The sequence below is a fragment of the Acanthopagrus latus genome, chromosome 23 (assembly GCF_904848185.1).
Source record: "Acanthopagrus latus isolate v.2019 chromosome 23, fAcaLat1.1, whole genome shotgun sequence".
In the NCBI taxonomy this organism is placed as follows: domain Eukaryota; kingdom Metazoa; phylum Chordata; class Actinopteri; order Spariformes; family Sparidae; genus Acanthopagrus; species Acanthopagrus latus.
In genome coordinates, this window is record NC_051061.1 from 20,824,694 (window position 1) to 20,848,657 (window position 23,964).

The window sequence follows — 23,964 nt, forward strand, 5'->3', positions numbered from 1 at the left end:
GGTCCTGAGATGGAGTGGGAGGACAAAGATCTACTAAAAGCACACACGCATATGCTAGAGCCAAAACTAAATCTAAAACAATCCCTGAACTCCTCTGAATACAGTGCAGGATCTGTTTATATATGATTTATTTATTATGTAACTCATAAAAAATAAAAATAACATTCATACTTCTGAATGATTTAACAACGCTAGTGTCTGTTTATATATTATTTTGAATTTAAATTATGACCTTTGGTTTATCAGATGGAATCCTGTTAAAATGTATAAGACATGATCAGTCATTTAAATATGGGTAACACTGCACTTTTATACAGTATCTCTTGGAAGGCACTGTATGGATGTGTAAGGAATGAAAAAGGAGAGCTTGGGAAAGAAGGTTGTTTTATCTTCTTCTTCATAACTGTTCTATTTAAATGTTTGTAATATGTTTCATGATGACTGAAATTTCTTGGATTATCAATTACAATATTTGTCAAATGTTTTGTTTTAACCACTTTATAGCAAAAATGACTTAAGGCACCATGAGAGTTTTGGCAGAGTTTTTATTATTCAAACCCATATGGAAATAATTCATTTTGTGCCCAAATTTGTCCATTTGTTTTAACACTAATCCATCGATGAATGGCTTGGGTCTGTGAGAGATGGATTAACATGAGTTTCTGCTTAGACTCGGTCTTGATACCATTAGAACACTGTTCCCCTAGTAGAGCTGGGTGTATAGTGGCTGCTTCAGTGCAAGAGAACAATTATGCTTTTACTTTTTGCAGTGCAATAACGGTATCAGAGGTCTGCTTTACCATGCATTGGGTTATGATTCCAATAAAATGTTGTTAATGACATGACATTTTATTGTAAACTGTTTTTATAGACACACTAATAACAGTATGATATTTCCTCTCTCCAGAGAGTCCAGCGAGGAGTGCAATGGGATCAGTGGTGCTCTGTCAGTGGAGTCTGTGCCGGGGCCAAGACTGAACTGGTGTCCTGCCAACACCACTACCCCTGCTCCAGCTCCAGCTCCCGCTCCGGGGCCCGAGCCCGTGCCCAACCCTGTTAGAATGGGGGACGGCCTGGATGCAGCGCAGATGTCGGGCAGCAGCAGCAGCAGCAGCCAGGGGCAGGCCCAGCAAGGGGGCAACCCCCCACCCCCAGAGTACATCAATCCCAGCAGGCCAAAGCGCCAGACCAATCAGCTGCAGTACCTGCTCAAGATGGTGTTGAAGGGCCTGTGGAAGCACCAGTTCGCCTGGCCCTTTCATGCACCAGTGGATGCGATCAAACTTAACCTGCCTGTGAGTACCAACTTTCACTCCGTTTCGGAGATGGTACTGGACAAATTAGGCATCACTTATAAATTGCCACCAGGATTATCTACATCTACTTATTCCAGCTGTACATCTGAATGTTTTGTTATGGGTAGAGTCAGGGCTCTTTAATCCTTTCAGAATTATATCAGTAATAACTTTAATCCTTTTACTACAACTTTCACACACTTGAAATGTGTGAAACGGAATGCAATTGTCTTGTGTTCTGATCAGTCTTGGTTGTGACATAAGCTCAAGAAAAAAAGAAAAACGCCTTACAAACTTTGTCATGCATTAACATATTTAGAATGTCTTTGTTGGAAAGGACAGCAGTTGATTATTTCGTGCTGTCTCCAAGAATATCGATTTTGATATTAAATTCAAACTTTATTTTAGACTAAGAAGAAGACCCAGAGCAATGAAAAAGATCATTGTAATAAGAAAATAAGATGAATAAGCTGAAGCTTAATCATCATTTAAAAACAAACAAACAAAAAAAACCAGTAGCCTCTATTTGGCTGTGTTCTGACTCATCCAAGCAAAATCTAAAATTGTACATCAAATATTAACGGTTGACTGACACTATCCCATCCGGAAACCTAAAGCAGCAGCCTCACTGGATCATTAAGCATCATGACCATCCGCATACATTTTTTCCTGTAGCTACACAAGAGATAACGGCTTCACATTGACCAAGCACATATCAAAATTATGAATCAACTCATTGCCAAATAGTTTATAACATTGTCAATAAATATCTCTGTCATCATTGAAATCATCATGTAAATGGTATTTTATTTCCTTGCTTGTTATTAAAGGAACATCACACAAGTGAAACAGGAAAAAAATCTAAATGGCTTAATTGAGAGGGACACGTTTTTATTTCCTACTTGGCACTCATGATATATTTGTATGCAAACTTTTCAGGACTACTACACAATAATCAAAAACCCTATGGACATGGGAACAATCAAGAAAAGGCTTGAGAACAGTTACTACTGGAATGCCCAAGAATGTATCCAAGACTTCAACACGATGTTTACCAACTGCTACATATATAACAAGGTAACAAATTTGTACACTGGAGCCATTGTAACTAATGAAGTGCTAAATATTCTGATGTGCCTCTACTTTGGCTAAGAGTGTTTGTCTCCCCCTGCAGCCTGGAGATGACATAGTCTTAATGGCTGAGGCGCTAGAGAAGGCTTTTCTCCAAAAGGTCTCAGAAATGCCTCAGGAAGAAACAGAGATTGTTGTCATGACGGGGAAAGGACGAGGCCGGGGTAGAAGAGAAGGAGGTATGTAATGTTCATGTTCTTGGAGCCTAGCCTCTGTGAGATGGGATATTTATTAAAGTGTCTTGTTCTCTCATCAAGGTTTGAACTTGAAACCAGGGGCCATCATTGATCCTTCATCCACAACTCCTCAAACACGTGGTCTGTCAAACCTCTCAGCAGCATCACTGACCAGAGGACCAGTGCAGGGCCCGCCTTCACTACCTCCCCAGCCTTTGATGCAGGCCCTGCCGTCCCACGTGCCCCCAACGTTATCCAGCCATGCACCACAGCTTGGCGCTCCCTACTCCCTGAGCCAATCGGACTGCGCTCCTCAAGTTCCCATCATGACTTCTGTGCCTCCTCCTGCTCAGACATCCCTTCCCCTGGCATCCATCCAGAGCACTGCCCCCATGCTGCAGAACCCTATAACTATGACCAAAGTGAGTGTGGTTGAGATAGGTAAATCTGCTTTGGCAGATGGGCACATTTTTGACCATGCTTGGGAGCATTAGATAGGTGTGGATACATTTTAACATCTCATTCTCATCACTTATTACCTTGCCCTTTTGCCCAATTTCTTTGCTTTTTTCTGTTTACTTCTCTTTAGCAAAGAAAGAGCCAGAAAAGGAAAGCAGACACTACAACGCCCACAGCGAATGACCAACTGAGTGAGTCTTCACCAGCAGAGTCCAAATCTGGGAAGACACTACCTAGAAGAGAGAGTACCAGGCCTACAAAACTGATGAAAAAAGATGCTCCAGACTCCCAGCATCATATAGGCATGGGGATGGGACCAAGTGGAGGTCATAGCCCCAAACCACAGGATCAGCTGGGATACTGTGCTAGTCTGGTTAGGGACATGCTGTCCAAGAAACACGCTGCTTATGCCTGGCCATTCTACCAACCTGTTGATGTGGATGCACTAGGACTACATGATTATCATGATATCATCAAACATCCAATGGACCTCAGCAGCATCAAGGTGCGTTCAATACTGCAAAATGTATCTAAGTTATTATAGGATATTGAAAAGATTTGTGGAATGGCATGTAATTGATATCCATGGTATGTTTATTAGGCCAAACTGGAGAACAGGCAATACCGGGAACCCCAGGAGTTTGCTGCTGACGTACGATTAATGTTTTCCAACTGCTACAAATATAATCCACCAGACCATGAGGTGGTAGCCATGGCACGCAAGCTGCAGGTAAATACAGTCTAACATGCAGACAATGTTGCTGAGGTTAAAAAAGTGCAGGGAGGTAATTTATGTAGACTTAAATGGATCTTGTAAAGAATCAACCATGATATCAGCCATTGTGATATTTTGTTTAATTCCCTAGGGTTTGGGGTGGGTCGTTTTACATAATTTTATCATTGATACATTTGGATATTTGAAAGTGTTTAAATTATCATAGTCAATATCATAGTGTTTGTGATCCAAGTTTTGTAGTTAAGCTACCAGGTTACTGGCTGCCCTTTTTACTAGTGCAGGAAATACGTCCAATTATTCCCTGTTGTGTCAACAAACTTGCAAGCATCAACATTAAGATGAAAATCTGCTATAATCAGATTGTGTGACTGTTTACATTTCAACAAAAACGACCTTAAAATGTCTGTCGTTGTGTTTTTAGGAGTATTCCTACAAACAGAAATGTTTTGTTTAGGTTGTTGTTTCTTTTCAATTTATAGGATGTCTTTGAGATGCGCTTTGCTAAGATGCCAGATGAACCGGAGAGCAAGCCAGTGGTTTCTTCTCCAGCTCCTACACTTCACCATCCTGCCCCTGTTAAGCCTCAACCTCCTTTGGCCCCTGTCGCCTCGTCTTCAGACAGCTCAAGTGACTCATCCTCTGAGTCTGAGTCATCAACAGATGACTCTGAAGAGGAGAGAGCCCAGAGATTGGCAGAGCTCCAAGAACAGGTCAGTGACAAGAAATGATTCAAGGTGTGTACTTATTTTTTTGTCCAGACCTTCTTACCCTCTATTAAGAATTGTTCTCTTCTCCTGATGCAGTTGAAAGCTGTCCATGAGCAGCTGGCTGCCTTGTCCCAACCACAAGCCAGCAAACCAAAGAGAAAAGAGAAGGAAAAGAAGGAGAAGAAAAAAGATAAGCATAAGAAAAAAGGAGGCATATCTGGCCTTGTAGATGAGATCCAGGATGCTACACCTGTTTCACAGCTCTCTAAGAAGTCTAAGACTAGTAACAATAACAACAAAGAGGTTGTTTCCAAGAAGAAACCCAGGTTAGTATTACATCTGTTACAACTTTGTCAATGTAAGGGAGTTGGTTAGAACAAATCCTTGATATGAGATGTCCCTTGGCCATCAGCTTGCCATTGCATAGTTCAGTATTACCCTTACTCAGTTTTGTGTTTTACCTTTTATAGTAAAAAGGAAGGGATGAAAAACAATCATCCCGCCAACCTGCAGCCTGTTCCCAGTCTGGACGATGACCTTGGGGCAGCTGGATCATCGGCTACAGGGGAAAAATGCAAGCCTATGACGTATGAGGAGAAAAGGCAGCTAAGTTTGGACATCAACAAGCTCCCTGGGGACAAGCTCGGCCGTGTAGTGCATATCATCCAGTCCAGAGAGCCCTCGCTCAAAAACTCAAACCCTGATGAAATTGAGATTGATTTTGAGACGCTAAAACCTTCCACTCTGCGTGAGCTGGAGAGATATGTATCTTCCTGCCTCCACAAGAAGAAGAAAAGGCTCCCAGGTAAGCAACTAAAGCAAATCAGTGAGGGGGGCTGCTAACTCTGAGTGTGGGGTTCTCTAGTTTATTTAGAAATGTGAAATTTAGAAATTGATATGGTGTTCTGGAATTACATGAACAAAAACTTATTTTTTTTATAGTTGAAAAGCCTGTGGAGTTGATGGCTGCATCCAAAAAGACCGGATCCTCCTCGGAGAGCAGTGGTTCCAGCACAGATAGCGAGGCTGAGGGCACAGGTGACTTACAGTAAATTTGACTCATTAAAATGACCATAATCAAAAACATAGAAATTAAGTGCCATGTCTATTTTCCTTAATCAGGATTGATAAAGCAGCAGCAGAAGAAGAAGGGCCAGTCTGTAAAGGAGGGGAAGAAGACGCATCTTCACAATCAGAGTGGACCTCCTCAAACTGGGCTGAATTCCCAGGCTGCAAGCCTTCAATCCAACAGTCAGCTGAAACAGCATCAGCAGCAGCATCAACCATCTCCCGCAGGCTTCATTGTTCCCCCTGTAGCTGCCCTGGAATCTTCTCAGTTACTGGAGACTAGCTTTGAGTCCCTGCCACCTTTCGGCCAGCCCCTCATGCATCTATCCCACCACACAGGCAACTCTTCCTCACCTGCACCTCCACACCTCAACGCTCATTCTGCTGGGCCAGTGTCTCCTGAGACCCACCCCTTCCTCAACCAGCATCCAATCCTCCCATCTCCAGGTAAGACTCAATGCAGGCTGCCAACTATTTCACAGATCCAGTACTAATGGCTACATGGACTCATGTCTGCTGGTGTAAATACAGTCCCTAAAAATAATGACTCGAACAAATTCAAGAGCTGCAATGCATTTTTCAAAAGCAGAATAAAACAGTACCATTTTATATTCATGAATCATAACCCCAACCACCTATAAATGGCCTGTCTACATTGATCTTACTTCATCCAGCAACTTTCCTTTTGAACTTGGGAGTGCTAGCTGTTGAAAAATGGCAATTGTTGTTTTATTTATTTTTATTGTGCATTTGTGCTTTCACTCAGAAGAACACACCACATCGCACTGATATCTTTAATACACTAATGTTTATACTGATTGACAAATGACATACTGGAGTGGGAAACATAGATTTCTTTCTTTCTTTACCAGTTTCCACAAAACAACTGTAAAATACATTAACACATTTTGATCCCTGGATTGTTATTTTTTAAAGAAATTCATCACAGACACTAATATAACTCATGGGAATAGAATATTGAACCAAAAATCCATATTAATTATATGTTTTATTTGTTTTGTTCCTTTCTTGGTACTTTGCATCCATAGCTTTGCACAGTTCCATGCCTCAGCAGCCTTCTCGACCCAGTCACAAGGCAGCACCTCTTCATCCCAAACCTCCGCAGCAGCAGCCAGCACCTCCTCAGCAGCAGCCAACTCTGCAGCAACAACAACAACAACAGCAGCAGCAGCAGCAGCAGCAGCAGCAGCAGCAGCAGCAGCAGCAGCAGCAGCTCCAGCCTCAGTCAGTGGCACCACCACAACACCAGCTCCCCTCTCAAATCCTTCACCCTCCTCAGCCCCTGCATCAGCGTCCAATGTCCCCTCCAACACTCACACCCCAGGGCTTGCTGTCTTCCCAGCCTCCACAAATGTTGCTGGAGGATGATGAAGAGCCAGGGTCAACGACGCCTTTGAACCAAGTACAGTTGTATTTGCAGCAGTTCCAGCAAACCCGTCAGCCCCAGCAGTCCATGCAGTCGCTTCAGGCGCAGGCTCGGCAGCAGCAGCAGCAGCAGCAGCAGCAACAACAACAACAACAACAACAACAACAACCAGGGCAGAACTCTCTCCTGCAGTCTGTCCAGGGACAATCTCAACTCTCCTCTCAGACAACGCTGCCTCCTCCCCAGCTACCTGTCCAGTCCCAGACTCAGCCAACCTCATCACATCAGGCTCCAACCCAACAGATGCCTCTACACCAGGCCCGCCACATGCAGCACACTCAGCAGCAGCAACCGCAGCCACAACAGCAGCAGCTGAACTACCAGCAGGGTCCTGGTCTTGCTGGTCAGTCCCAGGGCTCACAACACAAGATATCCATGCCCACCAACAAAGCACAGCAGATCATCCAGCAGCAGCAAGAACAGCCCTCCCCTCGTCCAACTAAGGCAGACCCTTACAACACGGGTGAGTCTTATATAATGGGACAAAAATGGATTGTTGAAGCAAAAACTGTAAAAGATTGATTATGTAGTCGGAAATTTTATTCCCTTCCCTTATGTTGACAGGTCACATGAGGGACAACCCTTCCCCTCTCATGATGCATTCCCCACAACTTCCTCAGTTCCCACCTGTGTCTCACCAGTCTCCACCTCACAACATGCAGCCCAAAAAGGTGAGAAATATCCACAGGCTGGACACTAAATATATCGGAGGAGTTTAGTGTAATAATGACCTTATGTCTCCATATGCATGTGTCTGACTTCCTTATGCCTGTGATGCAGCAGAGAGCCCCTCCAAACCAAGGTGGGATAAAGGAGGAGAAACTACCTCCATCACCAGTGATGCGAGGAGAGCCATTTAACCCTGCAATGAGACCAGACCATCACAAACATCCTGATATCAAGCCTTCTCAACCTGGCCACAGCCAACAGAGTGAGTACCATGACTATTTCTGTGGCTACAATGCAGAGGAAGAAGCTGCACAGGATATTGAGACTGTGTGTGTGTGCGCTCTTGTTTCAAGCAGATGTGAAGTCCATGGACAGCTCGCGACCAGTCATCCGCTCCTCTGAGCCTACTGGGCCGCCCCCCTCTCTACAAGACAAGGATAAGTTCAAGCAGGAGTCAAAGGCACCCACTGCCCCCAAGAAGGTACAGGTAGGTGTAAACACTTTTTATATGATCTCATGCACCTCTTTCAGTTCTTTATATATGAACTTTATGGGATTGTATCTTACAGTGTTTTCGATTGGATCAGGATTGACGATTAATGTGGCTCATCTTTTCCTCTGTGTTTGTGTTTGCTCAGGATGTGAAACTGAAGAATATGGGCTCGTGGGCCAGCTTGGCACAGAAGTCCACATCTACACCCTTATCTGCAGTGAAGTCCTCAAGTGACAGTTTTGAGCAGTTCCGTCGTGCTGCACGGGAGAAAGAGGAGAGGGAGAAAGCCCTGAAAGCCCAAGCAGAGCAGGCAGAAAAAGACAGACTACGCAGAGAGCAGGACAAACTACGGTAAGGAACCCTCTATATTGGGTTCATGTTATTACAGGTTGTCTAGAAGATGACTGGAGACAAAACGTACAGAGGGCTGCAGTGTTTTGAAGAGACACTTATCTTTGATTAGTTGTATATTTGGTCAGCTAAAGTAGGTATGAGCATAATGAATAATGTTGAACAAGCTGTATGTGTGTGTAATTTTAAAGCAATCCAGGTAAATTTAGAACCAGAACCACTCATCTGAAAGGCCTTGTCACTTCTACAGGCAGGAAGGACTTACCGTACCTATCGTTATCATGAGTCATTATCATGTCGCCTCTATATTGGGTTCATGTTATTACAGATTGAGCAAAGCCTCAAAGAGCCCCAACTGCCTAAACAAATCAGATATTGTATATGTAAACAACAATGTAAAGGTTGTAACATGTCATAGTCATTTCTTTTGGACTGGTTTGTAGATGGCCCTAATTGTGCCTTGCTAAGTTGGGAATCAGCTATATTAGACAGGATCCCCCTGCAGATTCTTTTATATATCTCTCCTGCGAGATTAATAAAAGAATATGTTAAATATATGGTTACAAGTCTGGGAACAAAAAGGATGCAGTGATTGATTTTCTTAAACTCGTCCCTATTCAAAACCCTGATTTCTTTCTCACTTGACTTGGCCTGACTGGAGCTGCAAGTAAAAAGCAGTCTGGCATCACCAGTGATGATTTCATTAAATTTCTACAGGTTCAGATCTTTATTCTAAAGTAAAAAGAACTCACTGGTGGACTTGCTCCCATAGAATTTCTTTTGGTAGATATGATGCAGTTTAAATTCATTATGAAAAAAACTGAATCTGATCCAAATCATAAACAAATGGTTCTATAGTGCCCAACTCAAATGGCCGATGACCTAAAATGCCAGCCTCTGTCTTGGCATGTCTTTCGACCTGTCAGTCTAAGATATTACACAGGCAGTATATGACCCTTGAAGCCAGACACAGTATGAATCCAGATCTGTCAGAAAAGATCTGACAGATCTGGATTCATACTGTGTACTAAACGTCAGTCTGCTATTGCTTCATTTTTCATTGTTTGTGGAGCTGCCCTCATGTCCAGCAGTATTGGATTACAATTGTTCAACAGCTTAATAACATTCTGAGGTGCTGTTGACATCTTGGTACAAGCACTTGCCTGTTAACACTAAATGATGAGTTAAAAACAAAAAAGTATTTGGGTGGGCTGCCTGATGACGTTACAGGAAATCCTTTGAGGCGATGTATTATCCCCTCTAGTGGCTGTATCATAGACTACAACAGCCACTTAGAATCAAATATAAATAAGGACTGTGTTTTTAGATGTTGTATTTGAACCAGAAACGATTTTAATTAATTAAAATGCATTGGTCATTGGGGGATATTGTCAGTCCTCAACTGCAGGCATCAGAGAGGCTATATGGGCATCTTCTTTTGTTCAAGTCAGAGCACTTATTCACAGTGCCGATAAATAATGTCCTGAATACCCTGCTTAAACTTAAACTGAAAAGGTCAAGGTAATATTGTTTCACAAGCCTTTTATGAAGCCATAGACAGTCAAGATATTGTGATAATTGAACTCTGTGAATAAACCTCATGTACAGTACCTGCTTTAAAGTCTCAGGTTGACATTAACAATTTATTTTAGAAATGCAAGACTCAAGACTCAAAACAAGTGTTTTGGCTACCTAAAGTTTTATCTGTCACGTGGTATTTAGACATTATTGGCTGTAACAGGTAAAGCAAAGCATTGCCTAAAAGATAAGTGTGTTCCCTTGCTGACTTAAGACTTACTTTAAATGGTTAAAACAAAACTCAGTTCTGCTGTAAACGAAACAATATTTAGACCTACATCCTGAGAAAGCTGTACCCACCACTGTTAGGTAATGTTCCTGTAAAATTCCCCAAGTGAAACCATGTTTGTTTTTCTGGCCTCGTAGTTTTATACTCAGCCAGTTTTCCCGTGACACTTGTAGAATGGCACCAGAAGTAGCTGTAAGGATATATCAGCTGTGAAGTGTTTGATATCACTTGGTGTGAATGATTGTCCTCAATTGATTTCCAGAGGTCGAGATGATGAGGAAATCATGGAGCCAAGCAGAAGGTTGCACGAGGAGCCACGCAGACGTCTGGAGCAGCAGCACATCCAAGCTCCCTCACAACAGCAGCAGCAGCAGCAGCAGCAGCAGCAGCAGCAGCAGCAGGAGCCGCAGCCGGCTGCCATTCAGCCACCTCCTCAACCCCCCACACCACCACAGCCTGCCACACAGAACCCACTAGACCAACAGAGAGAGCTAGCACGCCGCCGAGAGCAGGAGAGGCGGAGGCGAGAAGCGGTGAGATAATTATCTTAAGCACTCTTCACTTTCATGGAGTTAAAGGATGCTATTTTCATGTAATACAAATAGTACATTTTCAAGTATGTGCACCGTAGATTAAATTCTCAATTTGAACACAAACAGAAGCAATAAAAAAAGTTATAATTACATGTTAATTTGTGGCCTGCAAGCTAGAGACTCTTGGGAGTAATAAATGGATTGTTTTTTTCTCTCTCCAGATGGCAGCAACTATTGACATGAATTTCCAAAGTGACTTAATGGCTATCTTTGAGGAGAACTTGTTTTGAGGATGAAAGCAACTGAAACGTAACTGCAAAAACAAAGAAAAAAACAAAAAAAAGGAAAAAAAGACTTGGATGATGCAGACTTCATCTAAAGAGAGATTTGGCGACCGTGCACCACAGAGGAACACGGACTGTATGTAGATGTGATGAGCCCTCGGAGACTGAATACAAACGCTGGACGGGCAGTCGCATCTCGCGTTGCTCCTGTGGACTGAACACACGCAACACATGGGGATAGTCTCATTGTTCTGGATGTCATTTCCTAGGAATTTGGCTTTGCCTGTCTGAAATCTCCTAACAGGAGAGAGAGGACCCCTGTTGGCACAGTTGCCTTTGTCACACTTGCTTCTTACAGTGTGTGAGGGCGCAACAATAAACTGCAAGTGTAAAGACATCCCGATATCTATGAAAATGCTCTGATAATGTACTGACAGACTGCGCAGAGGCGTTTTGAAACTGCCAGATGTCTGAGGTGGTGAAGAAGACTAGTCTTTTATGTTTTGTTTTTGTTTTGTTTGTTGTAAGTGAACACATGAAATGGTTCGGGGGCAACTTCCATACTGTAAATCGTGTATATTTCTCAGCAGAGAAGGTACAGTTTGCCTTACACCTCTTTCCTAAACAGAACATTATGTTCTGTAGCCTGCACACATGGACAAACCAATAACATTTACAACCAGGAGTAGGAGCTGTGCAGTTCTTTTTCATCATCTAGTATCTACTGTAAAGAAGTATTTTCTTATACTACAATAACTGTTTATTTTGGATCTTTCATTTTTTCCTCTTTAGGTCTTTGAATCTTCACACCAACACACTCCACCACCTATGTCTATGCCAAACAACCCCATTATCATTTATGCTAACTCAACTGTCCTAAAACATGTTAGGTAGCTTGTGACAAAAGAAAACCCTGAATATATGCATTATCATAGTTCCAGCAAGTATATATCAAAGACAGACGTTTTCATCCTGCCTTGCATTTTCATTTAAAGCTACAACAGGAACGAATGAGCAGAAGAAAGGAAAGGTCTGGCTGTTTCTGAGCTTTAGTTGGAATATGATTTCACTACAAGTGTTGCACCATTATTTGTATTACACTTTGTGACATAATGTTGGAAAATGTCCATATCATTGGCCTGTTCACAACAGTCACACTACTGGATCAGTTAAGATGTGAGGTAGATTAGGAGCCCCCTACTGTCCCCTCTGATTGAACCTAAAGGTTTTGATCACATGTCAACAGGCAGAGTGCTCGGAGCAGGAAGGAGATAGTCAGGGCAATAAGACAAACACTTAACACCTTTCTGTAGCGGTTACTTGAATCAGGTTAGTAAAAATGGACTGGTCGGAGCTCCCAGTTCTTGCATCAAGTCGTCTTTTAATTTACTGAGGGCACACTGTCAACAGTATGAAATAAAAAGACAAACAATTATATAAGTTAAGAAACGGAAAATGATGAAAAAACAGTTTTGATTTCTATCTTTGTTCTTGTTCGATAATAGTGGATGTGAGTTATAATTCTGTTCTCGGAGACATTGATTGGACCGGGGATGGGTTGAAATCGGAATGCATCTCGTCCTCTTCACTTGTCTCTTATGGTGTTTTTTCTCCAGTGCCTGTATTGTATTGCAATTCTCGTTGGCTTATATTACACTTCGAGGGGGGTTTAGAAAGGGGCGAGTCTGGGTGGTGTAATATTTGAACGGGGAGGGAGAATTTTTGAAAGAGTTTGTGTAAAAAAAAAATAATAAAAAAAGGAAAAGACAGCGTTTTATATTTTACCCGTTGTCAATATTCGGGTTTTAAATTTAGTTTTAGCTGGACTTCTATGAGTGTACACACCTGACAACTACTTTCTCATTTTGTTCAATCAGCATATTTTAGGTAGATAATGTTTCAGCGTTGCCACACTAGCGTTTGAGTCTGGTCTGTGAGTGTGACTGTGTAAATTTGGACGACTGTGTGACTGTGTGTGTTATTGTTTTTGTTAATTTTTTTTTTAAGTGTGTGGTGCAAGGAGGCATGTTCCCCGATGTAGATAAGCATTCTATTGATGAGGAGAATAAACAGATAAATAGTACTTCAGGAGAACTTGTTTCTGTGCTTAAGTCACCTTTTTAATTCCTATGAAGTCCACCATATATGAGTATAGAATTTTTATTAGACTGGTTTTGAAAGGGTAAAAAACAAATTCATTCCTTTTTAGCCTTTTTTTTCCTTTTCACAATAACTGTTGGACATAATGTGCCATGAGTTCTAAAGAGAATGTGCTGACCCGCAGCTCAGCCCAGAGTTTGCTTTATTCAGGTATTTTATTTTGTGTTACATTTGTTCTGTTTTGGGGGTTTTGTTGAAACGTTTTCCTCGATTATCGTTTGGTATGTGAGTGGTCTATCGAGGTCTCTGATTCAGTCTGTTATGATCATTGAATAAACTCATCTCTTTTATAGAAAATAAAAAATAAACAAAACATTGTCTCTGTGTTTTTATATGTGAGATGCCCCCTGGAACTGGCATGCTGCTTGCTCCTACTTTGGTAGATTCTGGAGGGAATTTCTTCAGCATTGTCAGACCAGTTTGTGCCACGAAAGAAAAAATGACAGCAACTGCAGTTCAGACACAATTTTGCCACCCACAGGCATAGTACAATAATAAGGTTCAGGATGTTTGACCCATATTGTAATGATACGATTGCCACTCAAGTGAGCTTATTGATAATACAGCTGAATTAATAACATTTACAGAAAATGGATAATTATAATTCCTTAAGATTTTAATTGTCATTTTTGTTTGCATATAATGTACAACGCAACCGAGAAATGGTCAAGAACAAATTTGAAGTCCATCACCATTTGCTTATTAGATGTTTAGCTTATTTTTATACCAATGTCTGCACGTCTTAGATCGTTTTAATTTGAAAGTATTAGCCGGAAGTGTTTGTATGGTATTAAATTTGACTTGACGCTAGGATCTGGTTTACAGGAGTCTTTACTGCCCTCTAGCGGTCACAAGATGAACTGCAACACTAATCCGATCGGTAATCCATTTTATTGTCAGAGAAGTCACCGGAAGTGCTAGTATTTTTATCACGTCCACATTGACGTTAGTTTGACCAATTTTATTTTGCAGTTCCGTGGTGTGACCACAAGAGGGCAGTGAACAGTTGTAATTCTGAACACGCATCAAGCTGACCGTCCATTCTGAGTGAATATAGGTTAAGATGTATATAAAGATAACTGTTCACTTTGTTATCGCTTGATATCGCAAATCTTTTGAGCGTTTGGCGTTTACAGTAACAGTAAAAGTGAGGAAATCGCCATTGTCGCTCGGCTTTACGGACTATCTAGCCCCTTGCTCGTGCTGATCATGCTAGCTGTTGTCAACAGCCACTTAACTGTTAACTATCATATAACACAGTAACTGTAAGCATGAAAGCGATTAAAAAGACCGAAAAATTGGTAGAAATATTTGTTTTATAACCACAGAGTAACTCACACATTTAGTTTCTAACTGTGACCACCAAGTGCGGTGGAGTGCGTTTCCCGGTTTAAGATGCTTTTATTTTGAGGGAATTCACCGGAAGTGGTAGTATTTGTTTTACGTCCATATTGGCGCTAGCTTGATCAATTCTATGTTGCAGTTCCGTGGTGTGACCACAAGAGGGCAGTGAACAGTTGTAATTCTGAACACGCATCAAACTGACCGTCCTTTCTGAGTGAATTAAAGTTAAGATGTATGTAAAGATAACTGTTCACACTGTTATTGCTTGATATCGTATATCATTTGAGCGTTTGGCGTTTACAGTAATAGTTATTAACAGTGAGGAAGTCGCCATTGACTCTCGGCGTTACAGACAAGCTAGCCCCTTGCTCGTGCTGATCATGCTAGCTGTTGTCACCAGCCACTTAACTGATAACTATCATATAACACAGTAACTGTAAGCACGAAAGCAATAAATTAAAGATTGAACATTTGGTAGAAATATTTGCTTTATAACCACAGCGTAACTCGCACATTTATTTCTCACTATGACCACCAAAGTGCACTATATTTCGGTGGAGTGCGTTTCCCGGTTTAAGATGCTTTTATTTTGAGGGAATTCACCGGAAGTGGTAGTATTTGTTTTACGTCCATATTGGCGTTAGCTTGATCAATTCTATGTTGCAGTTCCGTGGTGTGACCACAAGAGGGCAGTGAACAGTTGTAATTCTGAACACGCATCAAACTGACCGTCCTTTCTGAGTGAATTAAGGTTAAGATGTATGTAAAGATAACTGGTCACACTGTTATTGCTTGATATCGTATATCATTTGAGCGTTTGGCGTTTACAGTAATAGTTATTAACAGTGAGGAAGTCGCCATTGACTCTCGGCGTTACAGACAAGCTAGCCCCTTGCTCGTGCTGATCATGCTAGCTGTTGTCACCAGCCACTTAACTGATAACTATCATATAACACAGTAACTGTAAGCACGAAAGCAATAAATTAAAGATTGAACATTTGGTAGAAATATTTGCTTTATAACCACAGCGTAACTCGCACATTTATTTCTCACTATGACCACCAAAGTGCACTATATTTCGGTGGAGTGCGTTTCCCGGTTTAAGATGCTTTTATTTTGAGGGAATTCACCGGAAGTGGTAGTATTTGTTTTACGTCCATATTGGCGTTAGCTTGATCAATTCTACGTTGCAGTTCCGTGGTGTGACCACAAGAGGGCAGTGAACAGTTGTAATTCTGAACACGCATCAAACTGACCGTCCTTTCGGAGTGAATTAAAGTTAAGATGTATGTAAAGATAACTGTTCACACTGTTATTGCTTGATATCGTATATCATTTGAGCGTTTGGCGTTTACAGTAATAGTTATTAACAGTGAGGAAGTCGCCATTGACTCTCGGCGTTACAGACAAGCTAGCCCCTTGCTCGTGCTGATCATGCTAGCTGTTGTCACCAGCCACTTAACTGATAACTATCATATAACACAGTAACTGTAAGCACGAAAGCAATAAATTAAAGATTGAACATTTGGTAGAAATATTTGCTTTATAACCACAGCGTAACTCGCACATTTATTTCTCACTATGACCACCAAAGTGCACTATATTTCGGTGGAGTGCGTTTCCCGGTTTAAGATGCTTTTATTTTGAGGGAATTCACCGGAAGTGGTAGTATTTGTTTTACGTCCATATTGGCGCTAGCTTGATCAATTCTATGTTGCAGTTCCGTGGTGTGACCACAAGAGGGCAGTGAACAGTTGTAATTCTGAACACGCATCAAACTGACCGTCCTTTCTGAGTGAATTAAGGTTAAGTTGTATGTAAAGATAACTGGTCACACTGTTATTGCTTGATGTCGTATATCATTTGAGCGTTTGGCGTTTACAGTAATAGTTATTAACAGTGAGGAAGTCGCCATTGACTCTCGGCGTTACAGACAAGCTAGCCCCTTGCTCGTGCTGATCATGCTAGCTGTTGTCACCAGCCACTTAACTGATAACTATCATATAACACAGTAACTGTAAGCACGAAAGCAATAAATTAAAGATTGAACATTTGGTAGAAATATTTGCTTTATAACCACAGCGTAACTCGCACATTTATTTCTCACTATGACCACCAAAGTGCACTATATTTCGGTGGAGTGCGTTTCCCGGTTTAAGATGCTTTTATTTTGAGGGAATTCACCGGAAGTGGTAGTATTTGTTTTACGTCCATATTGGCGTTAGCTTGATCAATTCTATGTTGCAGTTCCGTGGTGTGACCACAAGAGGGCAGTGAACAGTTGTAATTCTGAACACGCATCAAACTGACCGTCCTTTCTGAGTGAATTAAGGTTAAGATGTATGTAAAGATAACTGTTCACACTGTTATTGCTTGATATCGTATATCATTTGAGCGTTTGGCGTTTACAGTAATAGTTATTAACAGTGAGGAAGTCGCCATTGACTCTCGGCGTTACAGACAAGCTAGCCCCTTGCTCGTGCTGATCATGCTAGCTGTTGTCACCAGCCACTTAACTGATAACTATCATATAACACAGTAACTGTAAGCACGAAAGCAATAAATTAAATATTGAACATTTGGTAGAAATATTTGCTTTATAACCACAGCGTAACTCGCACATTTATTTCTCACTATGACCACCAAAGTGCACTATATTTCGGTGGAGTGCGTTTCCCGGTTTAAGATGCTTTTATTTTGAGGGAATTCACCGGAAGTGGTAGTATTTGTTTTACGTCCATATTGGCGTTAGCTTGATCAATTCTATGTTGCAGTTCCGTGGTGTGGCCACAAGAGGGCAGTGAACAGTTGTAATTCTGAACACGCATCAAACTGACCGTCCTTTCTGAGTGAATTAATGTTAAGAAGTCGCCATTGACTCTCGGCGTTACAGACAAGCTAGCCCCTTGCTCGTGCTGATCATGCTAGCTGTTGTCACCAGCCACTTAACTGATAACTATCATATAACACAGTAACTGTAAGCACGAAAGCAATAAATTAAAGATTGAACATTTGGTAGAAATATTTGCTTTATAACCACAGCGTAACTCGCACATTTATTTCTCACTATGACCACCAAAGTGCACTATATTTCGGTGGAGTGCGTTTCCCGGTTTAAGATGCTTTTATTTTGAGGGAATTCACCGGAAGTGGTAGTATTTGTTTTACGTCCATATTGGCGTTAGCTTGATCAATTCTATGTTGCAGTTCCGTGGTGTGACCACAAGAGGGCAGTGAACAGTTGTAATTCTGAACACGCATCAAACTGACCGTCCTTTCTGAGTGAATTAAGGTTAAGATGTATGTAAAGATAACTGTTCACACTGTTATTGCTTGATATCGTATATCATTTGAGCGTTTGGCGTTTACAGTAATAGTTATTAACAGTGAGGAAGTCGCCATTGACTCTCGGCGTTATAGACAAGCTAGCCCCTTGCTCGTGCTGATCATGCTAGCTGTTGTCACCAGCCACTTAACTGATAACTATCATATAACACAGTAACTGTAAGCACGAAAGCAATAAATTAAAGATTGAACATTTGGTAGAAATATTTGCTTTATAACCACAGCGTAACTCGCACATTTATTTCTCACTATGACCACCAAACAGCACTATATTCCGCGTTTAAGATGATTTTATTTTGAGAGAAGTCACCGGAAGTGCTAGTAATTGTATTACGTCCACATTGACGCGAGTTTGACCAATTTCATGCTGCAGTTCCTTGGTGTGACCACAAGAGGGCAGTGAACAGTTGTAATTGTGAACACCGCATGAAGCTGACCATCCATTAATATTTGAGGTTAATTAAAGGTAACTGTTCACGCGAATGGATTACATTGTTATTGCTTGATATCGCATTTGTTTTGAGCGTTTCGCGTTTACAGTAACATATATTTACAAGTGAGAAAGTCGCCATTGTCTCTCGGCTTTATGAACAAGCTAGCCCCTTGCTCGTGCTGATCATGCTAGCTGTTGTCACCAGCCACTTAACTTTCAACCATCATATAACACAGTAACTGCAAGCATGAAAGCAGTAAAGAGAGATAGAATATTTGATAGAAATATTTGTGTTATAATCACAAAGTAACTCGCACATTTAGTAACTAACTGCAACCAAAGGTCGCCAAAGGTCTCCGTGAAGCGCGTTTCCGAGCTTTAGTTTATTTTATTCTTTAAATAATTTCCCGGAAGTTGTGGTATGTATACTTAATTTTCCTTCACACTCAGTCCACAGCTTTTCATTGGTAATTGTTCAGGAAAAATACATTTATGTTTAATATTTGTTTCTATCATTTATTAGTATCAGTTGGAGTTATCATATACGTCACTTTTAAATCTCGCCTGAAAACACACTTATTGCAAGTGGCTTACTCTGTATCAGACTAATCATACAATCACACTCTTGCCTATTCTCTCTTCCACTCTAGTGCACTACTCTCACCCTGGCACTATGTAATAGCGTCTTCTTATTTATTTATTCATTTATTTATCCTCATTTGCACTAAATATTCTCCTGTTTTTTGTTATACTGTCTGTGCGTACACTTGATTAATCATCATTCATAATCTGTTATGGTTAAAAGTTGAGATGGGAATTTATAAAAAAAGAAGAGAGAAAAAAGACAGAGATGTTGTTTTTTCTCAAGTTTTTTTTTAACGGTGTAAGTCTTGCTGTGGCTACCTGCCTCTGAAAAACACTACAAATACAACTCAGGAGCACACGAGACTCACACGGCGTTTCTCAGTGTTGTACAGTGATGTAGTTCCTCCTTGTCACCACAAGAGGGCAGAGTGCACTCATGATTCTGAGTACATTCAAGCTTTAGACCATTACTGGAATTTTAATGAAAGAAAACCTTTCTATTCACTCAGTTGTTACTTCGTGTATTAATGTCTCAACCACATTAATTGTGAAATCTTCACTGATACCCAGATTGAATTTGGAACGAAGTTAATGTGACATTGCAGTTCCTCCCTGTGACCACAGGAGGGCAGTCGTTCTATAACTGCACAAGTCAATTGCCAGCAGCAACATACTGAACATCCGGCGCACACCTTCAAAATAAAAGTAACTTCAATCCACTGTTAAAGATGTCCCATTTAGGTTAGATAATATAACAGTATTCTTGTCGTACCTATGAATATCTTCTTTTTTAAAAATCTTTGTTATATCCACTGAAAATGTAGAATGTAATTCTTCTGTCAAAAGAAGTCGCGTTTTGATTGTGTTGTGTGGCTTTCAGGTGCTCCTGGAAACCACTGGTGACTTATTCCCAGTTCCCAGTGAACGTCTTTTGAATCTTTTTCGCTTTCGATGCATCATAGTTCAGGCGACACGATTACATAACATTTCATTACTAACTTCTCTTGTCGTTTCTCTGGTGGTGGCTGATATTTGTGAGACACGCGCGCCCACAAAAGACTAACCACACAATTACTTTCAGTTCGAGCTGAAGCTGTTTGAGCATTTTCTTTCTTTCTTTCTTTCTTCTTCTTCTTTTTTTTAACTGTTTAAAGTATGACTTTTCATGGCAAAATGTGGTCTAATGAGATACAAAAAGAGTCAAACGGACAGCGTGTGTGTTTTTTCCTGATATCTCAGGCTGCAGTTGGAGGCAGCACTAACCTGCCTGTCGGCTCCAGCTGATCTGAGTGAGAATGATTCAGATTCGCTGCTGAGTAGAAAGTGTTGGTGGTTTCGAAAGACAGAACTGAAAACAGCTACGAGAGCCTCCGTCTTTTCAAATGTCAGCCAAGCAACCGAGGTTTCACATCGGAACTGTCTAAATGGAGGAAACGTTATTCACGACGGTAGGATTCATATAATTACTAATAACATTTCTAATGTAGAAAGTCTGAAAATCTTCTCAGCACACATTTTCTGCTTATCTGCTGTGATGTGTGCTGGACCAGCAGCACGTTTCACTCCAGGTTTAGTCAACATGTTTTATATGTTGATGAGTTTGTCTCATAGTTTCATACTTAATAATGAGGAGGTGAATTGTTTAATCATCGTTTATACGATTGCCTGCCAGATATTACTCAGCCAAGTGGTTTTCAAATCAGTTTTGCTGCGTCTTCTGTTTAATTTTAGTTGAAACTTCGGAACAGCAGTGTGAAGTTGTTGTTATGATCATTTTATTTCATACTTTGTGACATTTTAGAGACGAAACAAGTGATTTGGATTTCCCAAGCTTTTGTTTAAATCATCTCTGACATGTTGGTTCCATCTACACTATGCTACATTACACCTGACCGCAACACTTTGAGATTAGCAGTCTGTGTTGCAAGAACTTCTGCTCAATTTCTACCGTTGATAGTTATTTGTGTCCTGACCACGCTAAGAATCACTGTGCTAAATTTATCCAGCGTAGACAGCAAGTGGCCTGACAAACACAAGCCACAGTTCAGTATATTAATGTAGACTAAGCTCGAAATCATTTTAAATTGTTGGTGAATATTGAAGGTGTACTGTCAGGACGGCCTTGTATTGATCATCAGCAGTTGTTGCACCTCTTGTGGACAACCTGTACTTATCCATAGCTGTCTGTTTTGTGTCTGCAGTAATGGCCATGGACAGCAGTGTGTGGAATACCTGCGACTACAGCCACAATGTCTCGTTCTTCTACAACTTGGTGGGTAAGAAGATCAGGGTGGTGTGGACGGCGCGGGACTTTGTGGTGATTGGACTTGGCCTGACAGTATGTGTCATCGTACTCTTGGCCAACCTGTTGGTGATGGTGGCCATCTTCTTGAACAAACGCTTCCACTTCCCCATCTATTATCTCCTGGGCAACATGGCTGCAGCAGACCTGTTTGCAGGTGTCGCCTACGCCAACCTGATGCTGAACACGGGCCCCTGGACCAGCACGCTCTCTAAAGAGCAGTGGTATATCCGTGGGGCATTGATTGACATCAGCCTGACAGCCTCAGTGGCCAACCTGCTGGCAGTCGCAGTGGAGCGCCACCAGACCATTATCACCATGCAGCTACACAGCAAGATGACCAAGCGGCGTGTGGTGCTGCTGATAGTCTGCATCTGGGCCGTGAGCATCATCATGGGCCTGGTGCCCTCAACAGTTTGGAATTGCGAGTGTGATTTCGATGATTGCTCCACCGTCGCACCCCTCTACAGTCGTCGCTTCCTTATCTTCTGGGCAGTTCTCAACCTACTCACATTCTTCATCATGGTGGCCATGTACACCCGTATCCTCGTCTATGTGAGATACCAGAGCAGGTATGCGTCTCAGCACAGCTCGGAGATGCAGCACAGCCAGACTATTGTCAACCTGATGAAAACGATCTCCATGGTCCTGGGTGAGAAGTTGTCTCTGTGTGTGACCCTCTATTGTTGGATGTTAGTTGTAGGCTTTCATGTTTGTGAGGTTTGTTTCTCGATTCAAAATTAACTACCATTTAAAGAGGCAGATTTCCTTTTGTTGATCTCTGTGATCTTGCTACCTGTACCTCCCACTCTGCCAGAAACTGGTTTTACAGCTCAGTCTTTCTACGTCAGACCTCGTGTCATCACCATGGTATCTTAAGTGATCTTGGGGAATTTTTTGTCACAATAAAATTGCATGTTGTCTTCATAATCCACCTCTTTGATTGCTCAGGTGACTAATCTGCAGGAAGTAAATATGTTCTTACTGGCAGTTAAATTTGATATTAAGCAATCACAAGGTACAAAGGTTATGCAACTCTGCTGCGCTTCGAGACAGCTGGTGTCGAGTTGCATCACTGCTTTTATGGAAAGCGTGACTTTGTCTTGATTTTTGTCTGTCCTCATTATCAACCAGGCGCCTTCGTAATCTGCTGGACGCCGGGCCTCATGACCCTGTTACTGGACGGGCTGCTGGGTAAAGCCAGCCACGCCAACAACTATGAGAAGTTCTGTTTGCTGATAGCACAGTGCAACTCTCTGGTCAACCCCATCATCTATTCCCTGAGAGACGCCGAGATGCGGAGCACGTTCAAGTCAATCCTGTGCTGCCTGTGTCGAGGTGCTGGACAGAGGAGGGAGCAGGTGGAGCATGCAGAGGTACAGAGTTTAAACAAGGTTGTTGACCACATGAATGCATGAAATATACATTTTAAACTCTCTAATTGCTTTAACACAGGCTTTATTCTATTTTTTATCAGTGCCTGGGAGCTAATTGACTACAAAAAAACAAAAAAAAACAAAAAAGAAAACAGCCAGTATTCTAATTATATCTCCTCAATAACCGCAGAGATTTTAGTTTGTTACACTCCCTCTCAGTGAGTCATTTAGGTTTTCACTTGCCACATCAATGCACATGTTGATTTTCATTTTAACATATCAGGTACCTGGTACTAGATGGTGGGGGGAATCAGGAAATCCCTCCTCTTTATTTGTTTTATTTTGTTCATCTTTGAAGTCAATACTTTTTATCTCAACAGTGTCTGGAGGGAAAACGTGGCATTAAATGACTACATCGCACATTTTGGAAAAAACTATATTAGAAAATTTGATTGAAGCTGAATTGCAAGGAAATTCAAAACCTGTTATGTTCGGTCACTAAAGTGTAAACTATGTTTTGTCTACAGGAAAATATTGGCTGTGTGGTGAAGTCAGAAGATCAGACCGCCTGTACAGAAACAAACAAAAGAGAAGACAGTCGAGCAGTACTGTAGGTATGATGATGGCTGAAGGCCTGCAAGACTTTCAAGGACATCGACCAGCGCACGTCTAAAATCCACTGACTGTCTCTTCTGCTGGACATCATCTAACGTCTGCCAAACTACCTCTCCTCCATGTTGCATTTGTAAATTGAATAAATAAGAAAACATTAAAAAGTGCATCTGTTGACAGGCTGAAAATTTTTTATCCATGTTGGAAAAAAAAAAAATCATTGTTTTCCTCAGTCTCAGGGAGGCTGACAGATTCACATATTGATCATCAGATGGTGCAATCTCTCCTTTTATTACAGTTGACTATCACAAGAGCATTTGTGACAAATTATAAAATGAAACACTCCTAAAGTCTGAAATCAAATACTGAAAAATCACACTAAATCATTTTTTATTAATTTTCTAATAAGAACACTACAATTTGTCATATTCTTCCTTTTTGTTTTACTCTTTCTAGAACAATTCTAAAGTTGAGGTATAAAAGGAGTTCGTACAGACTCACAAGTCTGAAAACAGTGGGGGGTTATATACAAGAGAAATGGAAAGACAGAGGTAGAGAGAGGGGTAAATACAAGGGAAAGAGGGGAGATACAAATATACTAATAAAAACAAAGAAATCAAAAAGGTTTAAGAGCCATTTGGTGCTGTGGAA

At 41.3% G+C, this 23,964-nt stretch overlaps 2 protein-coding genes across 6 annotated transcripts in view; both read left to right on the top strand.

The window, feature by feature from the left end:
• brd4 (bromodomain containing 4) overlaps positions 1-13,629 on the top strand; it is a 28,253-nt gene extending 14,624 nt beyond the window's left edge. For 2 of the 4 annotated variants that reach the window (XM_037090300.1, XM_037090297.1), the window contains 18 exons: positions 908-1,295; positions 2,235-2,372; positions 2,470-2,605; positions 2,684-3,024; positions 3,192-3,566; positions 3,663-3,791; positions 4,277-4,507; positions 4,601-4,830; positions 4,975-5,309; positions 5,447-5,542; positions 5,627-6,019; positions 6,622-7,482; positions 7,584-7,690; positions 7,800-7,950; positions 8,042-8,175; positions 8,327-8,532; positions 10,602-10,872; positions 11,094-13,629. In XM_037090300.1, the coding sequence (XP_036946195.1) occupies positions 1,062-1,295; positions 2,235-2,372; positions 2,470-2,605; positions 2,684-3,024; positions 3,192-3,566; positions 3,663-3,791; positions 4,277-4,507; positions 4,601-4,830; positions 4,975-5,309; positions 5,447-5,542; positions 5,627-6,019; positions 6,622-7,482; positions 7,584-7,690; positions 7,800-7,950; positions 8,042-8,175; positions 8,327-8,532; positions 10,602-10,872; positions 11,094-11,162 (4,437 nt within the window). In that variant the 5' untranslated portion in view covers positions 908-1,061 and the 3' untranslated portion in view covers positions 11,163-13,629. The remainder of the gene's footprint in view (positions 1-907; positions 1,296-2,234; positions 2,373-2,469; positions 2,606-2,683; positions 3,025-3,191; positions 3,567-3,662; positions 3,792-4,276; positions 4,508-4,600; positions 4,831-4,974; positions 5,310-5,446; positions 5,543-5,626; positions 6,020-6,621; positions 7,483-7,583; positions 7,691-7,799; positions 7,951-8,041; positions 8,176-8,326; positions 8,533-10,601; positions 10,873-11,093) is intronic. The other 2 variants (XM_037090299.1, XM_037090298.1) reach the window with 2 other exon arrangements.
• A 2,291-nt stretch (positions 13,630-15,920) lies between these two features.
• Positions 15,921-23,577, top strand: lpar2a (lysophosphatidic acid receptor 2a). Of its 2 annotated transcripts, none has more exons than XM_037089495.1 (5): positions 15,921-15,946; positions 20,263-20,471; positions 21,225-21,977; positions 22,460-22,701; positions 23,229-23,577. In XM_037089495.1, coding segments are annotated over exons 1-5 (1,293 nt in total). In that variant the 5' UTR covers positions 15,921-15,944; the 3' UTR covers positions 23,316-23,577. The 2 variants fall into 2 exon arrangements, with proteins under 2 accessions (XP_036945390.1, XP_036945389.1); XM_037089494.1 differs by lacking the exon at positions 15,921-15,946 and adding an exon at positions 17,944-17,960.
• The last annotated feature ends 387 nt before the right edge of the window (positions 23,578-23,964 follow it).